At 44.3% G+C, this 19615-nt stretch overlaps 1 protein-coding gene across 3 annotated transcripts; it reads left to right on the top strand.

Annotated features, from left to right (window-relative positions):
• The first annotated feature begins 568 nt into the window (after positions 1-568).
• On the top strand, positions 569-18748 carry LOC139215433 (ATPase family AAA domain-containing protein 2-like). 3 transcript variants are annotated; one of them, XM_070846398.1, is made up of 28 exons: positions 569-887; positions 1670-1758; positions 2048-2076; positions 2182-2263; positions 2650-2722; positions 4412-4490; positions 4588-4713; positions 5592-5658; positions 6022-6108; positions 6584-6692; positions 6798-6913; positions 7745-7919; positions 8047-8135; positions 8270-8429; positions 8602-8692; positions 9195-9509; positions 10432-10540; positions 11193-11379; positions 11674-11859; positions 12067-12202; positions 12281-12477; positions 12779-12938; positions 13692-13814; positions 14059-14145; positions 14587-15027; positions 16316-16449; positions 17207-17335; positions 18503-18748. In XM_070846398.1, exons 1-28 carry the CDS (start codon positions 726-728, stop codon positions 18533-18535), a joined length of 3771 nt encoding a protein of 1256 aa, XP_070702499.1. In that variant the 5' UTR covers positions 569-725; the 3' UTR covers positions 18536-18748. The 3 variants fall into 3 exon arrangements, with proteins under 3 accessions (XP_070702499.1, XP_070702498.1, XP_070702497.1); XM_070846397.1 differs by having other exon boundaries at positions 569-905; positions 14590-15027; XM_070846396.1 differs by having other exon boundaries at positions 569-905.
• The last annotated feature ends 867 nt before the right edge of the window (positions 18749-19615 follow it).

Below are 19615 nucleotides of genomic sequence, written 5' to 3'. Positions count from 1 at the left end.
CAATCAATCAAAATAAAACATACAGCCTTTCTTTAACAAACACAAAAAAATATTTGATTTATTTGAATTTATTTGAATTTAGCTAAAAGCACAATCAGCGATCCAAATGACTACAAGAGTCGACTAACAGGAAACAACAAATTTAAGTTGCTAATGTTTTCTGATGCTCTTAAAAATCTGTTAACAACAGTAATATAAGAAAAAGGGAAAGAAAACAACTGATTGATTTTTAATGTCAATTGTGGTTTTCTGGTTTCAGGAACATAGTTATCTTTAAAAATTAAGACATGCATTATATTTTACTAAATTTATATATATTAAATTTTAGAACAATATGATTTATATGTATGTGTCAATATGTTTTTGTATTTATTTAAATATACTTGTTTTTTTTTTTAATTTATTTTGTTTACATACGCTCATTACGTCATGACGTCACTAGGTGGCGGCAGAACACGTCCTTTTTGAATCCACGCACGCACACGGACACGCACAGACACAGACGGTCTGTCACCGTGTTTATCAGCGAGTTTCTGGGTGTGTGTGAGCTTCAGCTCCGCCGCCGCGCACCGAGCAGCAGGCCGGTCATCCGAGCAGTACAACCGGCAAATACCACGACGAGTTTTATCTCCGCTCCGTTTTTTTCCCTTCGTTATTTTACCGTTTATTTAGCCGCCAACTGTTAGCTAACTGTTAGCGTGCTAGCTTGTCTGTGCGTCGTTACCATGGTGACGCTCCGCGGCAGAGGCACCGGGGACGCGGACCAGAGCAGCGGGCCGCAGCGGCAGCGGAGGCCGGCCAGGAGCTCCGAGTCCCGGCGGAGGACTCCACCGGGGACCCGGAGGAGAGGCACGGTGACCCGGCCGGAGGAGCCCGGACTGTCCGATGTGAGTGCGTCTGTCTGGGTCAGTTTAAAGCTATTAAGACCCAGGAGGGAGTTAAAGTTAAAAGATAAAGTTAGTTTAGTTTAAATTGGATTACTGTAAAAGGAATCACACAGTTTCTATCAATTAAATGATGAAGAAATGTACTAAATTATCCAGGAAATAATTATTATTGATTAAAAAAAAAAACACAGTGTGTATCACAACTTAATTATTATTAATTTCATTAAACAATAATTATAGTATTGATTAGAATAAAGGCCTCAATAACCTGACATTTGTTTTATTCATTATAACATAATTCACCTGTTAACATCCATTTAAACCGTCATTGGTTTGTAAATGTGCTTTATTATATTATTAAACATTATTTACACTCAGCTTGTCTTTACTACACTCACATTATACTTTATTATATTTTATATTCTGTGCTGTACTGTTACACTGTACTATATTATGTCATACTTCATTTTGTCTTATATCCCATGTACTATATTATGCTAATATGCTATACTGTTTAATTACATTATATACTATATTTATGATATTTATAAATGAGTATGGTATCATTTCTTAATCATATTATATGATATTCTGACATATGTTGTTTACTTACACCTGACCACACTTTGTTGACTCTAGTCACACCTTTAAGTCACTCATGTCTGAGTCTAATTGCTGTTGTTTTTATTTTGTATGTGTCCAATTATTTATTTATCAAAACAAACGTGTGCACTGTTGTAGCATCTGCATTCATGTCAGTGCGACGTTGACGTGTATTTCAGGGATTCAAAGCCTCCGACGACGACGACGACGAACAGAATCACGTCGATTCGGACGAAGATGGGAAACCAGCGGGACCGGCCATCATCAGGTCGGACTAAAAGGACCTGTGTGTTGTTTGATGACCGCCTACACTGCTGTAACCATTAATCAATGAATTAGTTAAATAGTTAGACAGAAGATTATGAGTTTTTATGTTATCAGTCTGAAAATCCATTGAAAAAAATATATTACACATCACAGATGGCTTCATGTGATAAATATATGTCTATATTTATATTTTTATATGTATATAGGGCCAGATGAGCTCTACACTGACTTTACAAATGACTTTCCACCGCCGCTTTAATGTAACACGAGCCTTGTTTTTGTGTTTATAGGAAATCTCAGAGGCTTCAGAACAATTCAGGTAAGGACAGCGGCGTTATCAGTTAGCGTTATTTATGTCCTGGAATATCAGGAAGCTTTGGAGTCCTGGAAGTCCTGGAAGTCTTCATCACGTCTGTGTGTTCAGGTGGGCTGAGGAGAAGCACCAGGCCGACCAAACCGACCAGCAGATATCAGGCCTCCAACATGTTCGACGGCATCAGCAACAAGTAAGACAGCAGGACAAAGCGAAAACACTGCTGCAGAAGTAATCAATTACTAAATATTTGCTTTGGGTTATTTGATAGCAAACTCAATATTTTTAGTTTCTGACCTGCTGATTGAGGGAAAGGAGCAATTTAATGACATTTCACTATTGTCTGATGATTTTTAGACTAAATGGCTAATCGATTAATCGAGGAAACACTCAGAACATCAGTTGATAATGACAATAACTATTAGTTGCAGCCCTGATTGTCTTTTAACAACAAAGGTGAACTGTTTGATTGGCATGTGCTGCAGCGTCTATTTGTGTTATCGGTGATCTCCTCCACAGTCCAGGACACAATCAGGGTAAATATATATAAATATTAAATCCTACGCTCTCTCCCTGCAGCACTGCCAGGTCGGTCCTGAAGAGGATGGACAATGTGAAGAGGAAGAGGCGGCTTAGAAACAACACAGAAGGAGTAAGTAATGTGCTCACTGTGGCTGAATGAGTTTGTACACATTCTGGGTTCGAAATGTTCGAAGTGTTGAAATCACTCTCTTCAAAGACACCAGACTCCATTGACCAAAACATTGATTTTACACAGGAGTTGCTTGTCTACGTCTGCCTCAGTTGGTTAGTTTGTTTGTGTTATTGTGTGACTTTGGTGTTTTAAAGGGTTAATTAGGATCCAACACAATATTTGTGTGCCACACAATAACACAAACAATCTCACCGGTCGAGGCAGCAGCAGACCAGTAACTCCTGTGCTTTGCGAGGTAAAATTACTGTTTTTGTCAATGGAGTCTGGTGGGTTTGCAGAGAGGCTGTCAGTTTGTCTATTTCTTTCTGCTTCTACCCAACCATAATGACTGTAAATGAATTTAGTTTGCACTGCTCACAGGATTGAAAATCAATCAACAATAACATAGATTTCAATGTCCAGGTTACTTTGAATAACATAGAAACTGTTGGTGTATGTGGATTATTCAGAGTAACCTTTAAAGTCAGGTGAGATTAGCTGTGTTCAGTTTACACAGATTGTACTTTGATTCTCCTTGTTTGTTTTAGTTCAAACTGTTTTTGGGGAGGTGTACATTGTTTTTTTTTTCCCCTCTGTGGCTTCGTTATGTGACAGTTCTAGTAAATTGTCACCTTGCAGGATGCTGAACGGTACTGAACACACAGTAGTTTAAACAGGCAGCTCCAAACCGACAGCTGATCTAAATAACAACACAGAGCTGAGGCTACGTTCACACGCTCTGCCTCTGTGGGTGCTGCCTCTCTTATCAGGCCGCGGCGAGGGCGGTGCACCCAGCTGCACCCTGCCCCCCTCCCTCTGCTCGCCATCGAGGGGAGTGGGCGCCGGGGGCTAATCTCTATCAGCTGCCACCATATTGGAAGGCAGCCGAAAGGAGCCTGAGAGGCACCAGCCCTTGTTTTTGTCTTTGTGCGTCTTTGTCACGTGGAGTTTAAAAGCCGAGGTAGTTCAGGTTCATCACTCTCACACCGCCAGCTTACGTCCAGGCCGCTTTATCATCTCTGGTGCCAATTTAGCAACGTTGCTGCTGGATTTAGCAGCTTTTCAGACAACCTCGGTGCCTTTTGTTATTTTTCAAAAAGCACCTAGCAACAACGTTTTAAACAGCAACTTTTACATTTAAAAGTTAAGTAACTTTTGAAAAGTGACTCTGTAAACGCCACACAAAATAATAATGAAAACTTTTAAAGAAAGTCATACACCTTGTTGTTTTTTGTTATTGTGTTAGCTAGCTAGCAGAGCTAACTTGAGAGACCAACAAGAAAAATACAAAGAGAACAAACCAGTCATTTGTTGTGTTTAAAAATGCTAATATCTGATCAGAAAAAAATGTGTTTTGCTTATATTACTTTTAGATTTGAATATATGTGTTAACAAACAAATCAAAACTAACAAAAATAATCCTTCACCTTGATGTTCTCTTTGTTGTTATTGTGTTAGCTAACTAGCTAGCTAACTATCAACTCAAGACACCAACAAGAAAAATACAAATGGAACAAACCAGTGATACGTGGTGTTTGAAAATGAAAAGATCTGATCAGAAAAAATGTGTTGTGTTAATAAACAAACAAATCAAAACTAACAAACATAAATGTCTGAACAGTGTGTTTGTGTCTGATGGAATTGCAGAAGATCTACTCTAAAGCCCAGAGGAGGAGAACACCAGTGCCGCCACAGAGAGAGCTGAGTGACAGCGAGGACGCCACCGGTTCGTACCAACGTCCAGGACAGAAGATTAATGAGCATCATGGGAGTTGAGAGGGTCACGTGTTTTTTATTCCCTCCCCAAACTCTCTTATTTCCAGGTGCGGTCAGTGACGCCGACGGCAGACAGGAAGCGGCTGCAGACGACGACAGCAACTGCAGCGTTAACCAGAACTTTGACGCCAAGTTGAGCCGAGCGTCATCGCTCTACCAGGGACCCAGCAGCGGTCAGCACTGCCACAATGATCTTTAGAAAGTTAAAGAGGTGTTTCTGAAGTGGGGTTGTATGATGTCCTCATTACCTCAGTGTACCACCTACAGTAGATGGCGGTCAGCACGGTCACAGACAATAAGCAATTTACTTCTGTGGGCATCAGCTGCCTGAAAACGGATTCTAGTCTCCTATAAAAAGGACCAAGCTTAAGTGTTTGCTATATTTAGAATATTTTTTCACCTGTATTTTGCCGTCAGACAGCTCTTTTCATCTGGGAACTAAAGCAAGAATTCTCACTTCAAGCCACCAGATTCCATTGACAAAAACAGTCATTCTACTTTGCAGAACACCGGACTTGCTGCTCCACTGGTTCATCCATCGATCAATTTTTATGTGTTTTTTAGTGAGTTTGGTGTTTCAAATAGTTAGTTTGGATCTGAACTAATGTGCTAGTTCATTGATTGAGTCTGTGGTAGTCCTGCAACTTCTATATTTTATTAGGTAAAATTACTGTTTTTGTCAATGCAGTCTGGCACTTTTGAATACAAACAAAAAGGGCTCTGAGATGGCGATGCAAAGCGGTCAAGTGATGTTGATCTTTGTAGGTGGGCCTTTTGTTGGGTAACTTAAATACGTTACATTACTTGGCGTCTGTACCAGGACTCCTGTCTGCTTACTGTAATTAATACAGGATATATATGGATAAGTACTCCATGCAACCCCACTTCAAAAAATCTGAACTATCCCTTTAAATGCTCCTCTTTATCAGCATTTGTATTTGATGTTGATCCTTACAGCTTTGTTCAGCAGACAGTTGCTGATATTTTCCATTCACGTAAGTCCAGGCGTCTCTAAATTCATATTTCTGATGATTTCCGTGTCGTTGTCCAGAGTTCCTGAGAGGAACCCTCAGGATCAGCGCCTCAGGACCAAACACGACCCGCAGAGGAGCGCTCAGGTCAGACAGCTGGCAGGATCACAACCTTTTTTCTTTTCTTTAAACAAACAAAGACACGGGGGAAACCACAAACTGCTACACAACCACTTCAGCTCTGGATAATGTGTTTCTGTTGGGCCGTTGTTTATTGCTATTTTAACCTCAGACCTAAAAAAAAATGCTCCATGTTGACCAATATTATAATCTGGTCTAGTTTATTTTTTGCTTTGAAATAAATTTACTGCCTCAGTTGAAAAGAGAAAAGTTAATGTCTGAAATTCGGTTTCCTTACATGTGAATACTGAACTAAATGTCTCCTGCTCAGCCTGAGAAAGAGACCATCTCTCATTTCATTTCATCATTTCTTTTCATTTCATCCTGCAGAGCCACCAAGAGTGCGTGGTCCAACCGCTCTGATGAAGACAACGAGTCCGATGATGAGGGGGAAAACGCCAGAAACGTCTCTGGAAGGTCAGTGGGTATACGAGGGAAGACGGCACGAACCCTTCCTGACACGTGATTGGACAAAACGCACGGCTCTTTGCTTTAGGTTTTCAAACTGTGAAACATGGCGGCTGTTCAGGAGGAAAATCTGGTGATCCATTTTCTAAGTCTGATGAAGTCTGAAATGGGGCAAAAAAGCAAATCTGAAGTTTTTTTTGATGGTTTTGACAGATGAAAAAATAAAGAATCTTTATTTATCGCCTGTTCTTAAGTCACTTCCTCACCTATCAAACAAAGTACGACTCTGAGCTGACGTGAGGACAGAAATCTGCCGCGCAGTAGAGGAACCTTAACCTAAACGCTTATAGAGATGCTCAGGAACCTGGACCAGATCTCCACACTTTAAGGAAAAGTTTTTGAAATATGCTTTTTTTGTTTTAAAGGAAATTTCATAAATGATTATCAACCGAGAAGCTTTACTGTGTTTGGTTCCTCCTTTCAGCTGCCGCCCGCTCGGCCTGCACAGGGACGACCTTCTGGGGACTCGCAGAGACCGGATGAACGCAGGAGCACGTCTGGCAGACATCGATCCCATGGCTATCGACCAGTCGGTGAGTTTGGGTCTTCAGACGACGCCCACTGATGGTTTTACTGGTCGACCTTCGCTTATGGCTCCACCCTTTCGTCTTACCGGCTCCTCCTCCTTCGCTCCTCAGGTGGGGTTCGACAGCATCGGAGGTCTGTCGGGTCACATCTCAGCCCTGAAGGAGATGGTCGTCTTCCCGCTTCTCTACCCAGAAGTCTTCGACAACTTCAAGATCCAGCCGCCCAGGTGACACGCACACAGATGATACAGATGTTCACAGGCTTTATAAACTTTATTTTAAACTTTATAAACTCCATCGCCGCAGGAATAACTCACTGCTGTCAGAAATTAATAAAACTAATCCACATTCACATCCAGCTCAGTGCAGCCATGTTAATAAAATAAAATACTTGAAACAAAATAGTTGAAAAATATTGAAGTTTGTACAAAATAAACGGCCCACCATAGTGATTCTACTGAACAGACTAGCAGGGTTTATGTAATGGAACAAAAACAGATGCAGTGTGCAGTTTTTGTTCCCGTTTTTCTTCTTTTTACTCACCTTGGACTTGTTTTTAACATGTTGCTGTTGAGATCTTTTACGACCCGTCATATGGTTTGTATGTAGCTGCTATCTTAGTGGCAGTTAATGGTCGTCCAGAATCAGAATCCGCTTTACTGGCCAAGTGTACGAACACATAGAGGGAATAACACACAGTAAACACACATTTAACTTAAGCATAAAAATGTAACCTATATAAATATATATTTAAAAGTATAGATTTAAAAACGATGACACACAATGTGAAGAAGACCAAATACAGAATAAAGAGAACATCATGTGTTCATTAGATTAGTATGAAAAACAAAAGAACACAGACAGTTTACTGCTGTAAAGTAAGAATGCTTTCAGAAATATAAAACGTAATTGTTTATTTTTATCGATTTACAAGTCGATGAACTTCTCTCTGGTTGTGCATTACCGCTCTGAGACCGTCAGATAGTCATCAGTGGGACGTTGATTTTAAATTTAAGCAGAATAATTGAATAGTTTTGGTCTCTCGTCTCTCTCTGCAGAGGTTGTCTGTTTTATGGTCCTCCTGGGACGGGGAAGACGCTGGTTGCCCGGGCGCTGGCAAACGAGTGCAGCCACGGCAACCGGAAGGTGGCGTTCTTCATGAGGAAGGGAGCCGACTGCCTCAGCAAGTGGGTGGGCGAGTCGGAGCGGCAGCTGCGGCTGCTGTTTGAGCAGGTGAGGTCATTCAGAAGCACCTGCACACCCCTGGAGGGCCAGCGCTGCCCCCTGCTGGCTGATTTGTCTAATTTGCTCTCTTCAGTCTGAGTGTTTTAGTGACCTTGTGTGTGTGTGTTGTTCTCAGGCTTATCAGATGCGTCCCTCCATCATCTTCTTTGACGAGATCGACGGCCTGGCTCCGGTCCGGTCCAGCAGACAGGACCAGATACACAGGTCAGAATAAACTACCGCAGCAAACGAAACAACGCTGCAGTAAATATGCTCCTGAATCATCTGACCTGCAGCTGACCAGGACGGCTTTTATATCTGAGAAAGTGTCTGTCTGTCTCGCTGTGTCCGTCCTGCAGCTCCATCGTGTCGACGCTCCTGGCGCTGATGGACGGGCTGGACAGCCGAGGCGAGGTCGTGGTGATCGGAGCGACCAATCGGCTGGACTCCATCGACCCGGCGCTGCGACGGCCCGGACGCTTCGACAGGGAGTTCCTGTTCGGGCTGCCTGACAGAGAGGTGACCATCTTCATCCATCCCATAATACACACTCTGAAATACAAGACACATTCAGTGTCCTGTTACTGTGCTTCATTTCCTTTTCTACCTTTATTTACGCCCCCATTTTTATACTTTTGGTGCATTTCATTTCACAGAGTGACTACATTTGATTCAACTGTTTGTGTTTCAGTCTCGTAAAGAGATTCTGAAGATCCACACCCGGCAGTGGAAACCTCCTCCGTCTGAAGATTTCCTGGATGAACTGGCCGAGAAATGTGTCGGTAAGAGAGGCGCCTCATCACACCAGACAGAGCGCTTTATTCCAGTGTGATACTTATATACAAACTGATGTCGCAGAACAAAGAGCAAAATCACATTTTCTCAATAAGAGTTTGAAGAGTGGGATGATCTGGATAAAATATGTTTGACAGAACAGAGAAAATATGTCTCTGTGGCCTAAATAATAAATGACATAATGATACAAAACAAGGGAGTATGGAATAAAGTTGTTATTATTAATAGTAGTAGTTGTAGAAGATGCCACTAAATCCCACTCAGTGATCCTTTAAATGCTAACTTACAAAAATGACTTCAAGACTTATCATGTGTCCTTACAGTAAGATGAAATAAATATTGTAATTTCCATCAATACAAAATAAATATTGAACATGAAGAGCTGTGACTTTTACTCGGTACAGTTGCTCCACTCTGAACTCTGAACTGCAGCACTGACCTTAGAAACGGTGCTGGTTTGGGTTGCCTTGCACCGACTCTGTCTCCCAGGTTACTGCGGTGCCGACATCAGGGCGGTGTGCACCGAGGCGGCGCTGTGCGCTCTGCGCCGCCGCTACCCGCAGATCTACGGCACCTCCCAGAAGCTCCTGCTGGACGTCTCCTCCATCGCCGTCAGCAGCTGCGACTTCGTGGCGGCCATGAGGAAGATGTCGCCGGCCTGCCACCGACTCGCCGCTTCGCCCGCCAAACCCCTGTCGCCTGTGGTTCACCCGCTGCTGGGCGACGCCCTGCGCGACATCCTGGAGGCTCTGCAGAGGCTGTTCCCTCACGCCGAGCAAGGGATGAAGAGGAAGAGGGAGCCAGGTGAGCCAGACGAAACATTACAACTTGATTATCCTTTGTTTATCTATTTCTGTTCACATTATACATAAATAACAACTCTTCCAAACCATTTCTTTGCTGATGACACCATTTTATAAGCTCCAGGCTCCCCCCAGCCCAGGCTCTGACTCGTCTTCAGTCTGCATGTGATACTCTAGTGACAACTCTTAATCTCACACTACTTTCATATGCAGAAAAGACTTAAGTACATGGTATTCTCCACTTCCACCACAGACTCTTACTTCTACTCACTTATCCTTACGGGCTGCGGGGGGTGCTGGAGCCAATCCCAGCTGGCATTGGACGAGAGGAGGGGTCACCCTGGAGGGCCAACACACAGAGACAGACAGACATTCATGCTCACAGTCACACCTACAGGCAATTTAGAGCCACCTGCATGTCTTTGGACATGGACACGGAGTACCCAAGAAAACCCACACAAGCGCAGAGACAACATGACAAATCCACACAGGAAGACCTCAGGTTCAAACCTGGAACCATTATATTATATTAGAAATAATATCATGTGTTTTGACTTATTAAAACTTTAAAGTTCACCCATATCACTCTTACTGAGTCACAGACAGTCAAACATCTCATTTAAATCGATCCAGTGACTTCTTAACTTTAGAGATCCCTCACATCCGCACCAGTGTTGTCAGAACTGGTTTCAGGTATTCTGCATGACCTGCCCTCAGACTGGAGTCATTCATTACCTTTGGAGATTTTAAAACCGTATTACGTGATGTCTTTGTCGATTCTTGTAAGTGCCCCTTTAATTCTTGCTATAGTCTCTGTTTATGTGTTCTGTTCTTGTGGTTGCTGCTTGTTCTGTAAAAGAGAGACAGCTGGACTGAATAAAGATAAATTAAAACGCTTTGATCTCTTGTTTTCTGCACGTCAGACCTGACCTCCGGTGTCCTTGACGACGGCCTGATGTGTGGAGCTGATGAGGGCTCCAGCATCTCGGCACCCTCCACCTCCCAGAGCAGGAACTTCCTGCACTTTGCCAGGTGAGTCTGATCCAGCCGGGAGCAGCAGGTCATGTTCGACAGGCCTGTTAACACAATACAAACGTTCCTCATCGAATTAGACTCTTTTCAACTTGAATTAGTGACATGAAATGACACTTACACCCCTTTAATTGTAGTTTTTGTCACTTACTGTATTTGTATTCAATAACAAACTGTACAATTTGTAAATAAAATAATAGAAGTGGAGGAAGCCACCCGTTGGTTTATGGGTCGCCATCTTGATTTTGGAGCCAGAAGTGATGTATTCATTCATCTGATTGGTCAGTCACAAGCCAAGGCTCATTTCACCTCTTTGTGAATTCAATATTATAACCTTTAATGTGTGTTTTTACTACAGAGCGTTAGTGTCTCTTTAAAGGAGCTGCTGTGGTTTTTCTCTCTCTGCTGGTTTCTCACATCTTTTGTTCTTTGTTGTATTTTTTCATTCACTTTCTCATAAATCATTGCCATTGTGTGTTTAAGACTGCAAACCCAAAAATTACTTCTACTTGTACTGGAACATGCAATGAAGAAATCAGTGTGGCACCACGAAGTCCGAGCTCCCCGGCCCTGCCAAGGTTGCCGGGACGGCCTCCAGCACAGAGGGAGGGGCGTCACGCCTAATAAAACATCTTTCTCTCTCATCACGCAGGAGTGCAGTCAAACAGCCGACGTCCCACCGTCCCAGGATGCTCCTGGCAGGCCGTCCCGGTGCCGGTCAGACCTCCCACCTGGCTCCCGCGGTTCTGCACGCTCTGGAGCGTTTCACCGTCCACAGCCTGGACTCTGCGGTGCTGTTTGGTGTCAGCAGCACCTCCCCGGAGGAGGCCTGCGCCCAGGTGACTCCTCAGCAAACATCTGTCAACTCTGAGAGGGCTGAGCAGCTGTAGTCAGACGGGAGGCTTGCTGGTCCTGATTGATAAGAATAATAATGATGATGATGATAATGAAGCTCAGTGGTGAGAAGAGGATTTCAGCTGGGACAAAAAATGAAATGATTCTCTGCAGGATGAAGATCAGTTTTAATCTAAGTTAGTTTCCAGTGTGAAATCTGGTTGTGAAGCTGCAGAGGATTCTAGATGACTGAGATAAGACTGTGAACGGCTTCTGTAATTAGTTTTATGCTTAAAAAGGTGTTCTGCGAGGCCAAGCGGACGTCTCCCAGCATCCTCTACGTCCCCCACATCCAGCAGTGGTGGGAGACTGCAGGCCCCGCGCTGAGGGCCTCCTTCCTCAGCCTGCTGGGCAGCATCCCCTCCTTCACCCCCATCCTCCTCCTGGCCACCTGCAGCGTCTCCCATCGGCAGCTGGACCCAGAGGTGAGCAGCTGGACTGAAGCCTGGACTCAGAAACATTATCACAGAATCACAGAATGAGTTTGAAACCCTTTTCCTCTCACATCTATTACATCTGGCTGTTTGGGAGCCAAACTTTTGTGGTTTTTTTAGCCTTTTCGAGACACTAAAACAACAAATTTGGAGGAAAATACATCATGAAAGTGCTCTGACTTCTGTTTGTGTCCTCAGATTCAGTCTCTGTTTCGGGAGGGGTACGGGGAGGTTTACACCATCGGTGTTCCCACCCGGCAGGAGAGAACCAACTTCTTCCACGACCTCATTCTGGACCAGGCGGCCGAGGCTCCACCCTCCAAGAAAAAAGCACGTATGTGACTCCGTGTTAAAGCTTTGCGACTCACGTCGTGACTAAATGATCATGTTATCGACCTCCTCTGCCTCTCAGTGACCCAGGCCGTGGAGATCCTTCCCCTGGCTCCCCTGCCTCCCCCCCGCCAGCTGCTGGAGCAGGAGCGCCTCCACCTGGAGGAGCAGGAGGAGGACGTGCTGCGAGAGCTCCGACTCTTCCTGCGTAACGTCACCGAGCGTCTGACTCTGGACCGCCGCTTCAGGGCCTTCAGCAGGCCGGTCGACATAGAGGAGGTGAGCGATTCTGCCGGTGTGTGAGCAGAAAAACTAACACGGATGAGAGGGACGTCTTTAAAGTCCTAAAAAAAGGGAAACTGGTGACATTGTTTAGTCAACTATTTTTGATTTCAACACTTTTTAAGCTGATGTGGATGAAACGTTCCCAAGCCAAGTGAGATCTTAGGAGCCGTGTTCTTCTGTGAGAGTTTAGTCTGGAAAACATCCACTGAAAACTGAAAACTGGATCATCCAGCGATGGTCCAGAAGTCGTCACTTACCACCTCCCAAAACTCTGACATGTCTCCGTCTCCTCCAGGTCCCGGACTACCTGATGGTGGTCAGGAAGCCCATGGACCTCTCCACGCTGCTGACCAACATCGATGAGAACAAGTACGTCACCGTCGCAGAGTTCATGTCCGACGCAGACCTCATCTGGCAGAACGCCCTCGAGTACAACCCAGACAGCGACCCCATGGGTGAGACGAGAATTATCAGACCGAGCACAAGAACCAGGGGCTCAGAGTCGGTTTTGCTTAATCCTTTAGGATAAAAGTTTTGTTGGCTGGAGCTTAATCTTACTTTTTTAGTCTTTACTGTCTCCATGAGACTGACTGAGCAGGTGGTTCCAGCGGGACGATGGATCGATCAGGGTTCAGAAAGCTTTGAAAGCCTCAACATTTTCATGAAAGACTTGAAAGGTTCTTTGAGCCTCTTTGTCTGTCAGTGGGTTTAACAGGTGAAATAAAACAGAGGCAGATGTCTCACCTAGTGATCGATTCAACACTGTCACCTCTCCATCAGGGGCTCAGCCACCAGTATCTTAGAGCTGGACTGAATGATCGATTCATCAATTAGTTCATCAACAGAAATGCAACAATGCTGATAAGTCAATTATCAAATAAAAATGCCAAACAATCTGTAGCAGACGATTAAATGACTTTGTAAATTGAGTATATTTGGCTTTTGAACTGTTGGACAGGAATTTTTAATTATTTGGGGGTTTCATTGACTAAAAGATCAATTAAATCAGTAAATATTAATTTGATAGAGTAAACTATAAGTTTGACATTAGCTGCATCGCTACAGAATTCAAGAAACAAAAATCTACTGACATTGAGTTTCTTATTATGTCGCCATATTTTGCAGAAATGAAATCAGTGTCATACATCTAAGCGTAAAATACTGTGTGTGTGTGTGTGTGTGTGTGTGTGTGTGTGTGTGTGTCTCAGACCGTCACATCCGTCACCGTGCGAGCGCCCTGAAGGACACGGTGCGCGCCATCATCAGAGACGAGCTGGACGAAGACTTTGACAGAGTCTGCGAGGAGATCAAAGAGTCGCGCATCAGGAGGGGTGAGACTACTTCCTGAAACTGCCTCCTCTGTCTGTCTGTCTGTCTGTCTGTCTGTCTGTCTGTCTGTCCGTCCCACAGACAGATGGAGGGGCTGAGGAGGTTCAGCAATGACGGCGTCCACCCAAACCTTATAAAAGAGCAGCCTGAAATACTTCCTGAAATATAAAATGTAAACGTTTAGACCCCAGTGAGCCGACCATCAAACCTCCCAACTATAAACTAAGGCTTTTATTTTGTTTTCAGCCACTTCCTGTGGGACTGAGGCCAGCCCAGGGGAGGCCGACGGCGTCTGCAGCTCAGCTTTGACCACAAACAGCACCGGGCCCCGACGTAAGTCCACCACGAGGGATGAAATGTGTTCGTTTTCCTGAAAGTAAGATGAAATAATTGGGCTTAACTGACTAATTTAAGGTTATACATAGTGATTTTAAGGACTGTATTTACAGAATGTTCATCAATTAATGTACAAAAATCCAACAATCCAATGTCCCCAGAATATGATTTGATTTCCGAGTGGAGAAAAGTCTCAGCAAAGAGGAAACAATTATCTATAAAAACTGCTGTGTTGCACCAAAAAGAAAGTGAGGGTGATGTGGAGCTACGTGGACAGGAAGACAGGGAGCAACGAGAGGGAGAGTACATGTGGAACGGAGAAGTCAAGAGAAGACAAACAGAAGTGGAGAGATGAGGTTTGATTGCTCTGAGCGTCCTGGCGCCTCCTTCACCTCCTGCTCTCCCCTCTCCTCCCCCCTCCTCGTCTCTTTCTCTCAGCAGCTCGTAAGAAAAGGCGTTTCAGACGTCCGAGGAAGTCCAAATGGAGCACCGGTGTCATCAAGAAACCCAAGAAAAAGAAGCTGCCGGTCCCTGCCTCCTCTTCCTCCTCCTCCTCCTCCTCCTCCTCCTCCTCCTCCTCCTTCTTCACGTCCAGCAGGGGCAGCTCTGAGGAAAACAGAGTTGTTGAAACAGGGCTGACGAACAGCTCCTCTGATCCGAGCTCATTCACCCCATCGGAGAGCAGCGACGGGGAGCACAGCCACCTGACGGCCGCCACGAACGGGTATCACCACGGCTTGAACGGAGTCCTCGTGAACGGGTACGGCCGCCATCCAGAGCTGCCTGACGCCCCCACGGGGAGGCTGAGCCTCAGGCACCGGACCCGCGCCTCAAAGACGCCCCCGAACCCGAAGACCAGGGTTTGTCTGAGCAAATTAGGTCTGTATATGTCAGAGTGTCATGTGGTGGACGCCTCTGACCTCGTGTGAGTGCTTCGCCGACGCTACGCTGCTGCAGCTTCAAAGATAGAAAACGGAGTGAAACAGGTAGTGAAGGTCAGACTGCTGCTGCTGCTGCTGCTGCTGCTGCTGCTGCTGCTGCTGCTGCTGCTGCTGCTGCTGCTGCTGCTGCTGCTGCTGCTGCTGCTGCTGCTGCTGCTGCTGCTGAACAAGCTTCAACAGGCCAGAGCTTCACACTCGGAGGCTCTGCAGGGCTCTGGGCTTCGAGCCGAGGTGACGCACGGCTGAGAACACAACGCCGTCTCCGATAACTCATCTGAACCCTCAAAGGCGCTCACAGCTCAAAGGCTGCGCGGCGGCAGGTCTCTGGTTTGGCTCCACATGTCCCTCATGGATGAATGTTGGATCTTTTTAACCTGGTAGATTCAGCAACAGACACATGAATACAGCCAATTTGAGAGGTAGCATTAGCACATTCACCTCCAGTAAACCGTTCAGAGACGCAGAGAGTGGGCTGGATTGTGTTTTTCATTATCAACTCATCCGCCATTTATTCCCTCGATTCATCGATTATTAATTCAGTCTGTAGATTCTCAGTTTTTCTGAACTCAAGGTGAAATCTCCAGACAAAATAAAGCAGAGCGAAGCAGCAAAATCTCACATTTAAGGAGCCGTTTTTTTTCCCCCAAAACTGCTTGAAAATTAAATAAATCAACCAATCAGTCTTAACAAGACTGCAAACGTTACACTTTTCAGAGAGCATAGAGCAGACCCAAGGCTAAACTCCTGAAAGGTTCCATATGACCCTCAAACGCTGAGAAAAGACCAACCTCCTTGTTTCTCCTGCTTCATCGCTCTGTAAATGTGTGCAAAAACATGCTGTTTAGATTTGGCTCCCCTTGTGATGTCATAAGGGGATCTGTTGATCATGTGACCTCCTCCAGTCCGTCAGCAGGCCGCCCTGAAAACGGCTGCAGAGCCACGTCTGCTTATAAATTAAACAAAGCACTGGGAGCATTTTACTGTTAGGGCGTCTTTTTAGGGCGTTTAACCGACAGAAGACAGTGGAGCGACACGCAGGGAGCGGGGGCGATGTGTTTGACCCTCTGGGCCAGTGTGGCGTCCACTTCCTGTTTGTACCGAGACTTTCTGGTGTGCACATGAAAAATGGGAGTCAGTAACACGACCTGACGGTAAACCCAGAGAGTCGATGGCACGAATGCTCTTTTAGAAGTGAGTGACTGAAGGGTGAACCACTTCCTCCTCAGAGAAGCGAAGCAGGGGTGAGACGAGGGCCGACCAGGCGGCCTTGGTGCAGATGCAGCTGTTCAGCAGAGACAAATCTGCGGGAATCCTCGACGAGGAAACGCCGTCGCTGGTCGTCGATCGCAGTAAGCTGAAGGTGAGTCTGCTGGGTGTGGTCTTGCTCCGATGGTGGAAGAGCTGCTGCGCTCTGATTGGCCCTGTAGTTTTGTTACTTCACACACAGGGAGATTTCTGGGAAGTTGTGGAATTGAAGAACAATGCTGGTATTTTTAAAAATGGCCCCCATTTTTATATACTTTGGCTCGAAATGACTTGAATGTACAAAAACATTTGGAATTGGTCCAGTACATCACCTCAGCTGTATGTAATCTTTTGGGGCAACCTCATCCGCCAAAGTCCGTCCACTAAAAGAGCTTGTTTGATCCACTGACAGGCTCAGAGTGTTATTCTAAGTGTGTGACAGCATCATGGAAAGGATCCCTACAGAGAGAGACCTGGAAGATCCTTTTGGTTTAACCACAAACAGCACACGCACCAGACTACATTCACTAAAATAGGGATTTTACAGGAGTTGCTGGTCTACAGCTACCTTGATTGGTTAGTTTATTTGTGTTATTGTGTTATTATTTGGTTATTTTAAAGGGTTAGTTCAGATCCATCACAATATTTGTGTAAGCCGCTAACGCAAACTAACGGGCCGAGGCGGCGGTAGACCAGCCACTCCTTAGTTCTAAAATTGCTGTTTTTGTCAGTGGAGTCTGGTGGGTTTGACTAGCATGATGCAATGGCCGTTATCTTTTTAAAAAATTAATTTAATAGAATAATTGGGGCAAGTGAAGGAGTTCAGTTCGTAACTGATTGTTGGCCGTAGAGTCACTGTGGCTGTTTTCCAGGACCTCCTGGGCAGAGCGGTGGCTAAGACAGAGGGTGCCGAGGTGGAGCCGCTGGAGAAGCTCTACGCTCTGCTGGCTCAGTGCATCTACAGACACAGAAACAACCACAACAAGACGGAGCTCGTTCAGGTGCGACCATCACGCTCCAGGGACCAAAATCAGAGGATTCACAAAGGGCTCATAGAGAGCGCTGGACATGAGGAAACAGCATGAGCATAAATATTTATTCAGCCTTTATTTATAGTAGATGGGTAGATAATTTAATAGATGGATTAACATGAATAAAATGTCAAATAAAATACATTTATGTCAGACTTAATTTCAAGTAGAGGTTGGGAGGTTTAACAACAACATTTCTAAAATACCCAAATAGTATATTAGTATATATTTTAAGGAAATGCTGTATTTTGTTGTGAAAAGGTGACAACTCTGCTGTAGTTTACAGACCACAGCTTCACCAGAACTTAACCAGAACCAGAACTTAACCAGGACTTGACGTGAAAAGGACCGTGAGTCTCACTTTATGACAGAAGCTCACCGGCTCACCAGACGAGCTCTGGTTTAGCCCCAGGCTAATGGAGCTGTTAGCGTCCTTAGCCCGGGGCTAGCGGCTCCCTTAACCCCAGGCTAAGGACGTTTAGCCTCAGGCTAGCTGGCCCTGCTCCAGGGCAGGTCAGCCCTGTTAGTTTGCAGGTTTAGTCCCTTAAAATCAACTAAACACGGAGTAAAAGGTGCCAGTGTGAAACAGACCTGAAGTCACAGATATGGAAACATAGATACCGCGTGCGTCTGCACAGCCGCCATATTGGGGAGGTCAAGATCTGCTAGTGAACTGTACTGATGCAGCCTTTACCACAAAATCAACTCTAACTTCGTTCTGAGACGATTTTCATGAATTTTGGTTTGTTATAAACCTGAGAAACTGAACGTGATGCAGGTTATTTATTGGAATTGGATTTAGTTGCTGGGGTCCGACCAAAATCAGCTGTGCACCAAAATATGAGCCTTAAAGCTCCACGTGAGGCCGGAGGACTACTGACGGGACAGATCGCTGTCCAGGTATTAGTCAGAGCCCCGTGTGTTTCCATGGAAACAGACATAACACCGCAGTATGAGCACGTTCTAATTAAATCTTTTATTTTGTTGGTAAACATGAACTTCACCGTCATTAAAATGGCGCGACAGTGATACGGTGAAACAAACCCTGTGGTGTGATGCTGCTTCATTTTTCCACTGACGAACTTTTTACGTTCAGTTTTAATTTTTTCCCTTTTTGTCTTTTTTTTTTTTTTCCAGGAAATGAGGAAGGAAGTCGACGGCTTCTCTTGATCTCTCACCAGGTGTGCTTTAATAAAACCTCAGTGCATTCAAACAGGAAGTTGTTCACTCCTCATTACCATGTGACACTTTGAAATACCTCACTTTTTATTCTGTTAGATGTTATTTATAAAGGAGTATTTATTCATGTGACCAGTTTGTAAGAGATCGATCCTTAATGACCGTGCAGTTTTATTTAACCTCATCATGACGTGATCAATAAAATAAAAGTGCTGTGAGTCTTAATTATAATGATTGTTTGTGTGTTTTCTTTGTTATTCTCAGTCAGTTTAGATTATGTTTTTAAAGTAATCAGAGCAGTACTTTGCTTACAGTAAGTATGACTTTGAGGTACTTGTACTCTACTTGAATAACTCCATTTTAGGGTAATTTAATCACTTATACTTCACTAGAAAGCAGGAATATTTTGTCTTTTTTCATATTCTACCATATTCCTTTTACAGTTACGTTAACACATTAACGTTTTACAAAGAAAATAAGGTTTTAATCTCAATTAAGATATTTTAATATTGAGATAAAATAGTTAAAAAGTACTTTTACAGCAGCAACATCAGTTCTGCTGTCATGTTAATGCAGTTATACAAAATTAAAATAGAAAATATTAATGTACAGCACATAAAAGTATCATTTTTGATCCTTTGAGTCTAATTTTCTGCTAATTCTAATGCTTTTTTACTTAATTATTATTATTATTATCTTCGTGCAGAATTGTTTACTAGTACCAGAGTATTTTTACACAGCAGTCCTGCTCCTTTCACTGAACTACAGCCTCTGAGTACTTCTGTAAATACTGTTGGAGCCTCCAGCGTGTTACTGTGTAACTTGTTGTATAAGTACATGAGTACACGCTGACCGTGTCCTACTTTGCTGTGATAGTACACAGTGGGAACGCACTGCGACGTCAGCCTGTGACGCAATGACGCACGCACACCTTCAGACAAATCTGTCAGACTGACGTCAGTACACCGACGGTCGTTTCCGCTACACAGGGTTACCTTCAAAATAAAAGATTGCGAATTGCCGCAGGAAGCACAAAAATGCTAACACTAAGCAGATTTTTAATTTTTTTTT

The sequence above is a fragment of the Pempheris klunzingeri genome, chromosome 16 (assembly GCF_042242105.1).
Source record: "Pempheris klunzingeri isolate RE-2024b chromosome 16, fPemKlu1.hap1, whole genome shotgun sequence".
NCBI classification, from domain to species: Eukaryota; Metazoa; Chordata; class Actinopteri; order Acropomatiformes; family Pempheridae; genus Pempheris; species Pempheris klunzingeri.
This window is presented reverse-complemented; position numbering and strand designations above follow the sequence as displayed.

What these genes read in the sequence shown, in the direction of transcription:
- LOC139215433 (XM_070846396.1), top strand. Translation starts at nt 726, where the DNA reads ATGGTGACGCTCCGCGGCAGAGGCACCGGGGACGCGGACCAGAGCAGC. An exon ending in GAGGCTTCAGAACAATTCAG is followed by an intron (nt 2,077 to 2,181) that starts GTAAGGACAGCG and finishes CTGTGTGTTCAG; the next exon opens with GTGGGCTGAGGAGAAGCACC. An exon ending in GCCAGAAACGTCTCTGGAAG is followed by an intron (nt 6,109 to 6,583) that starts GTCAGTGGGTAT and finishes TCCTCCTTTCAG; the next exon opens with CTGCCGCCCGCTCGGCCTGC.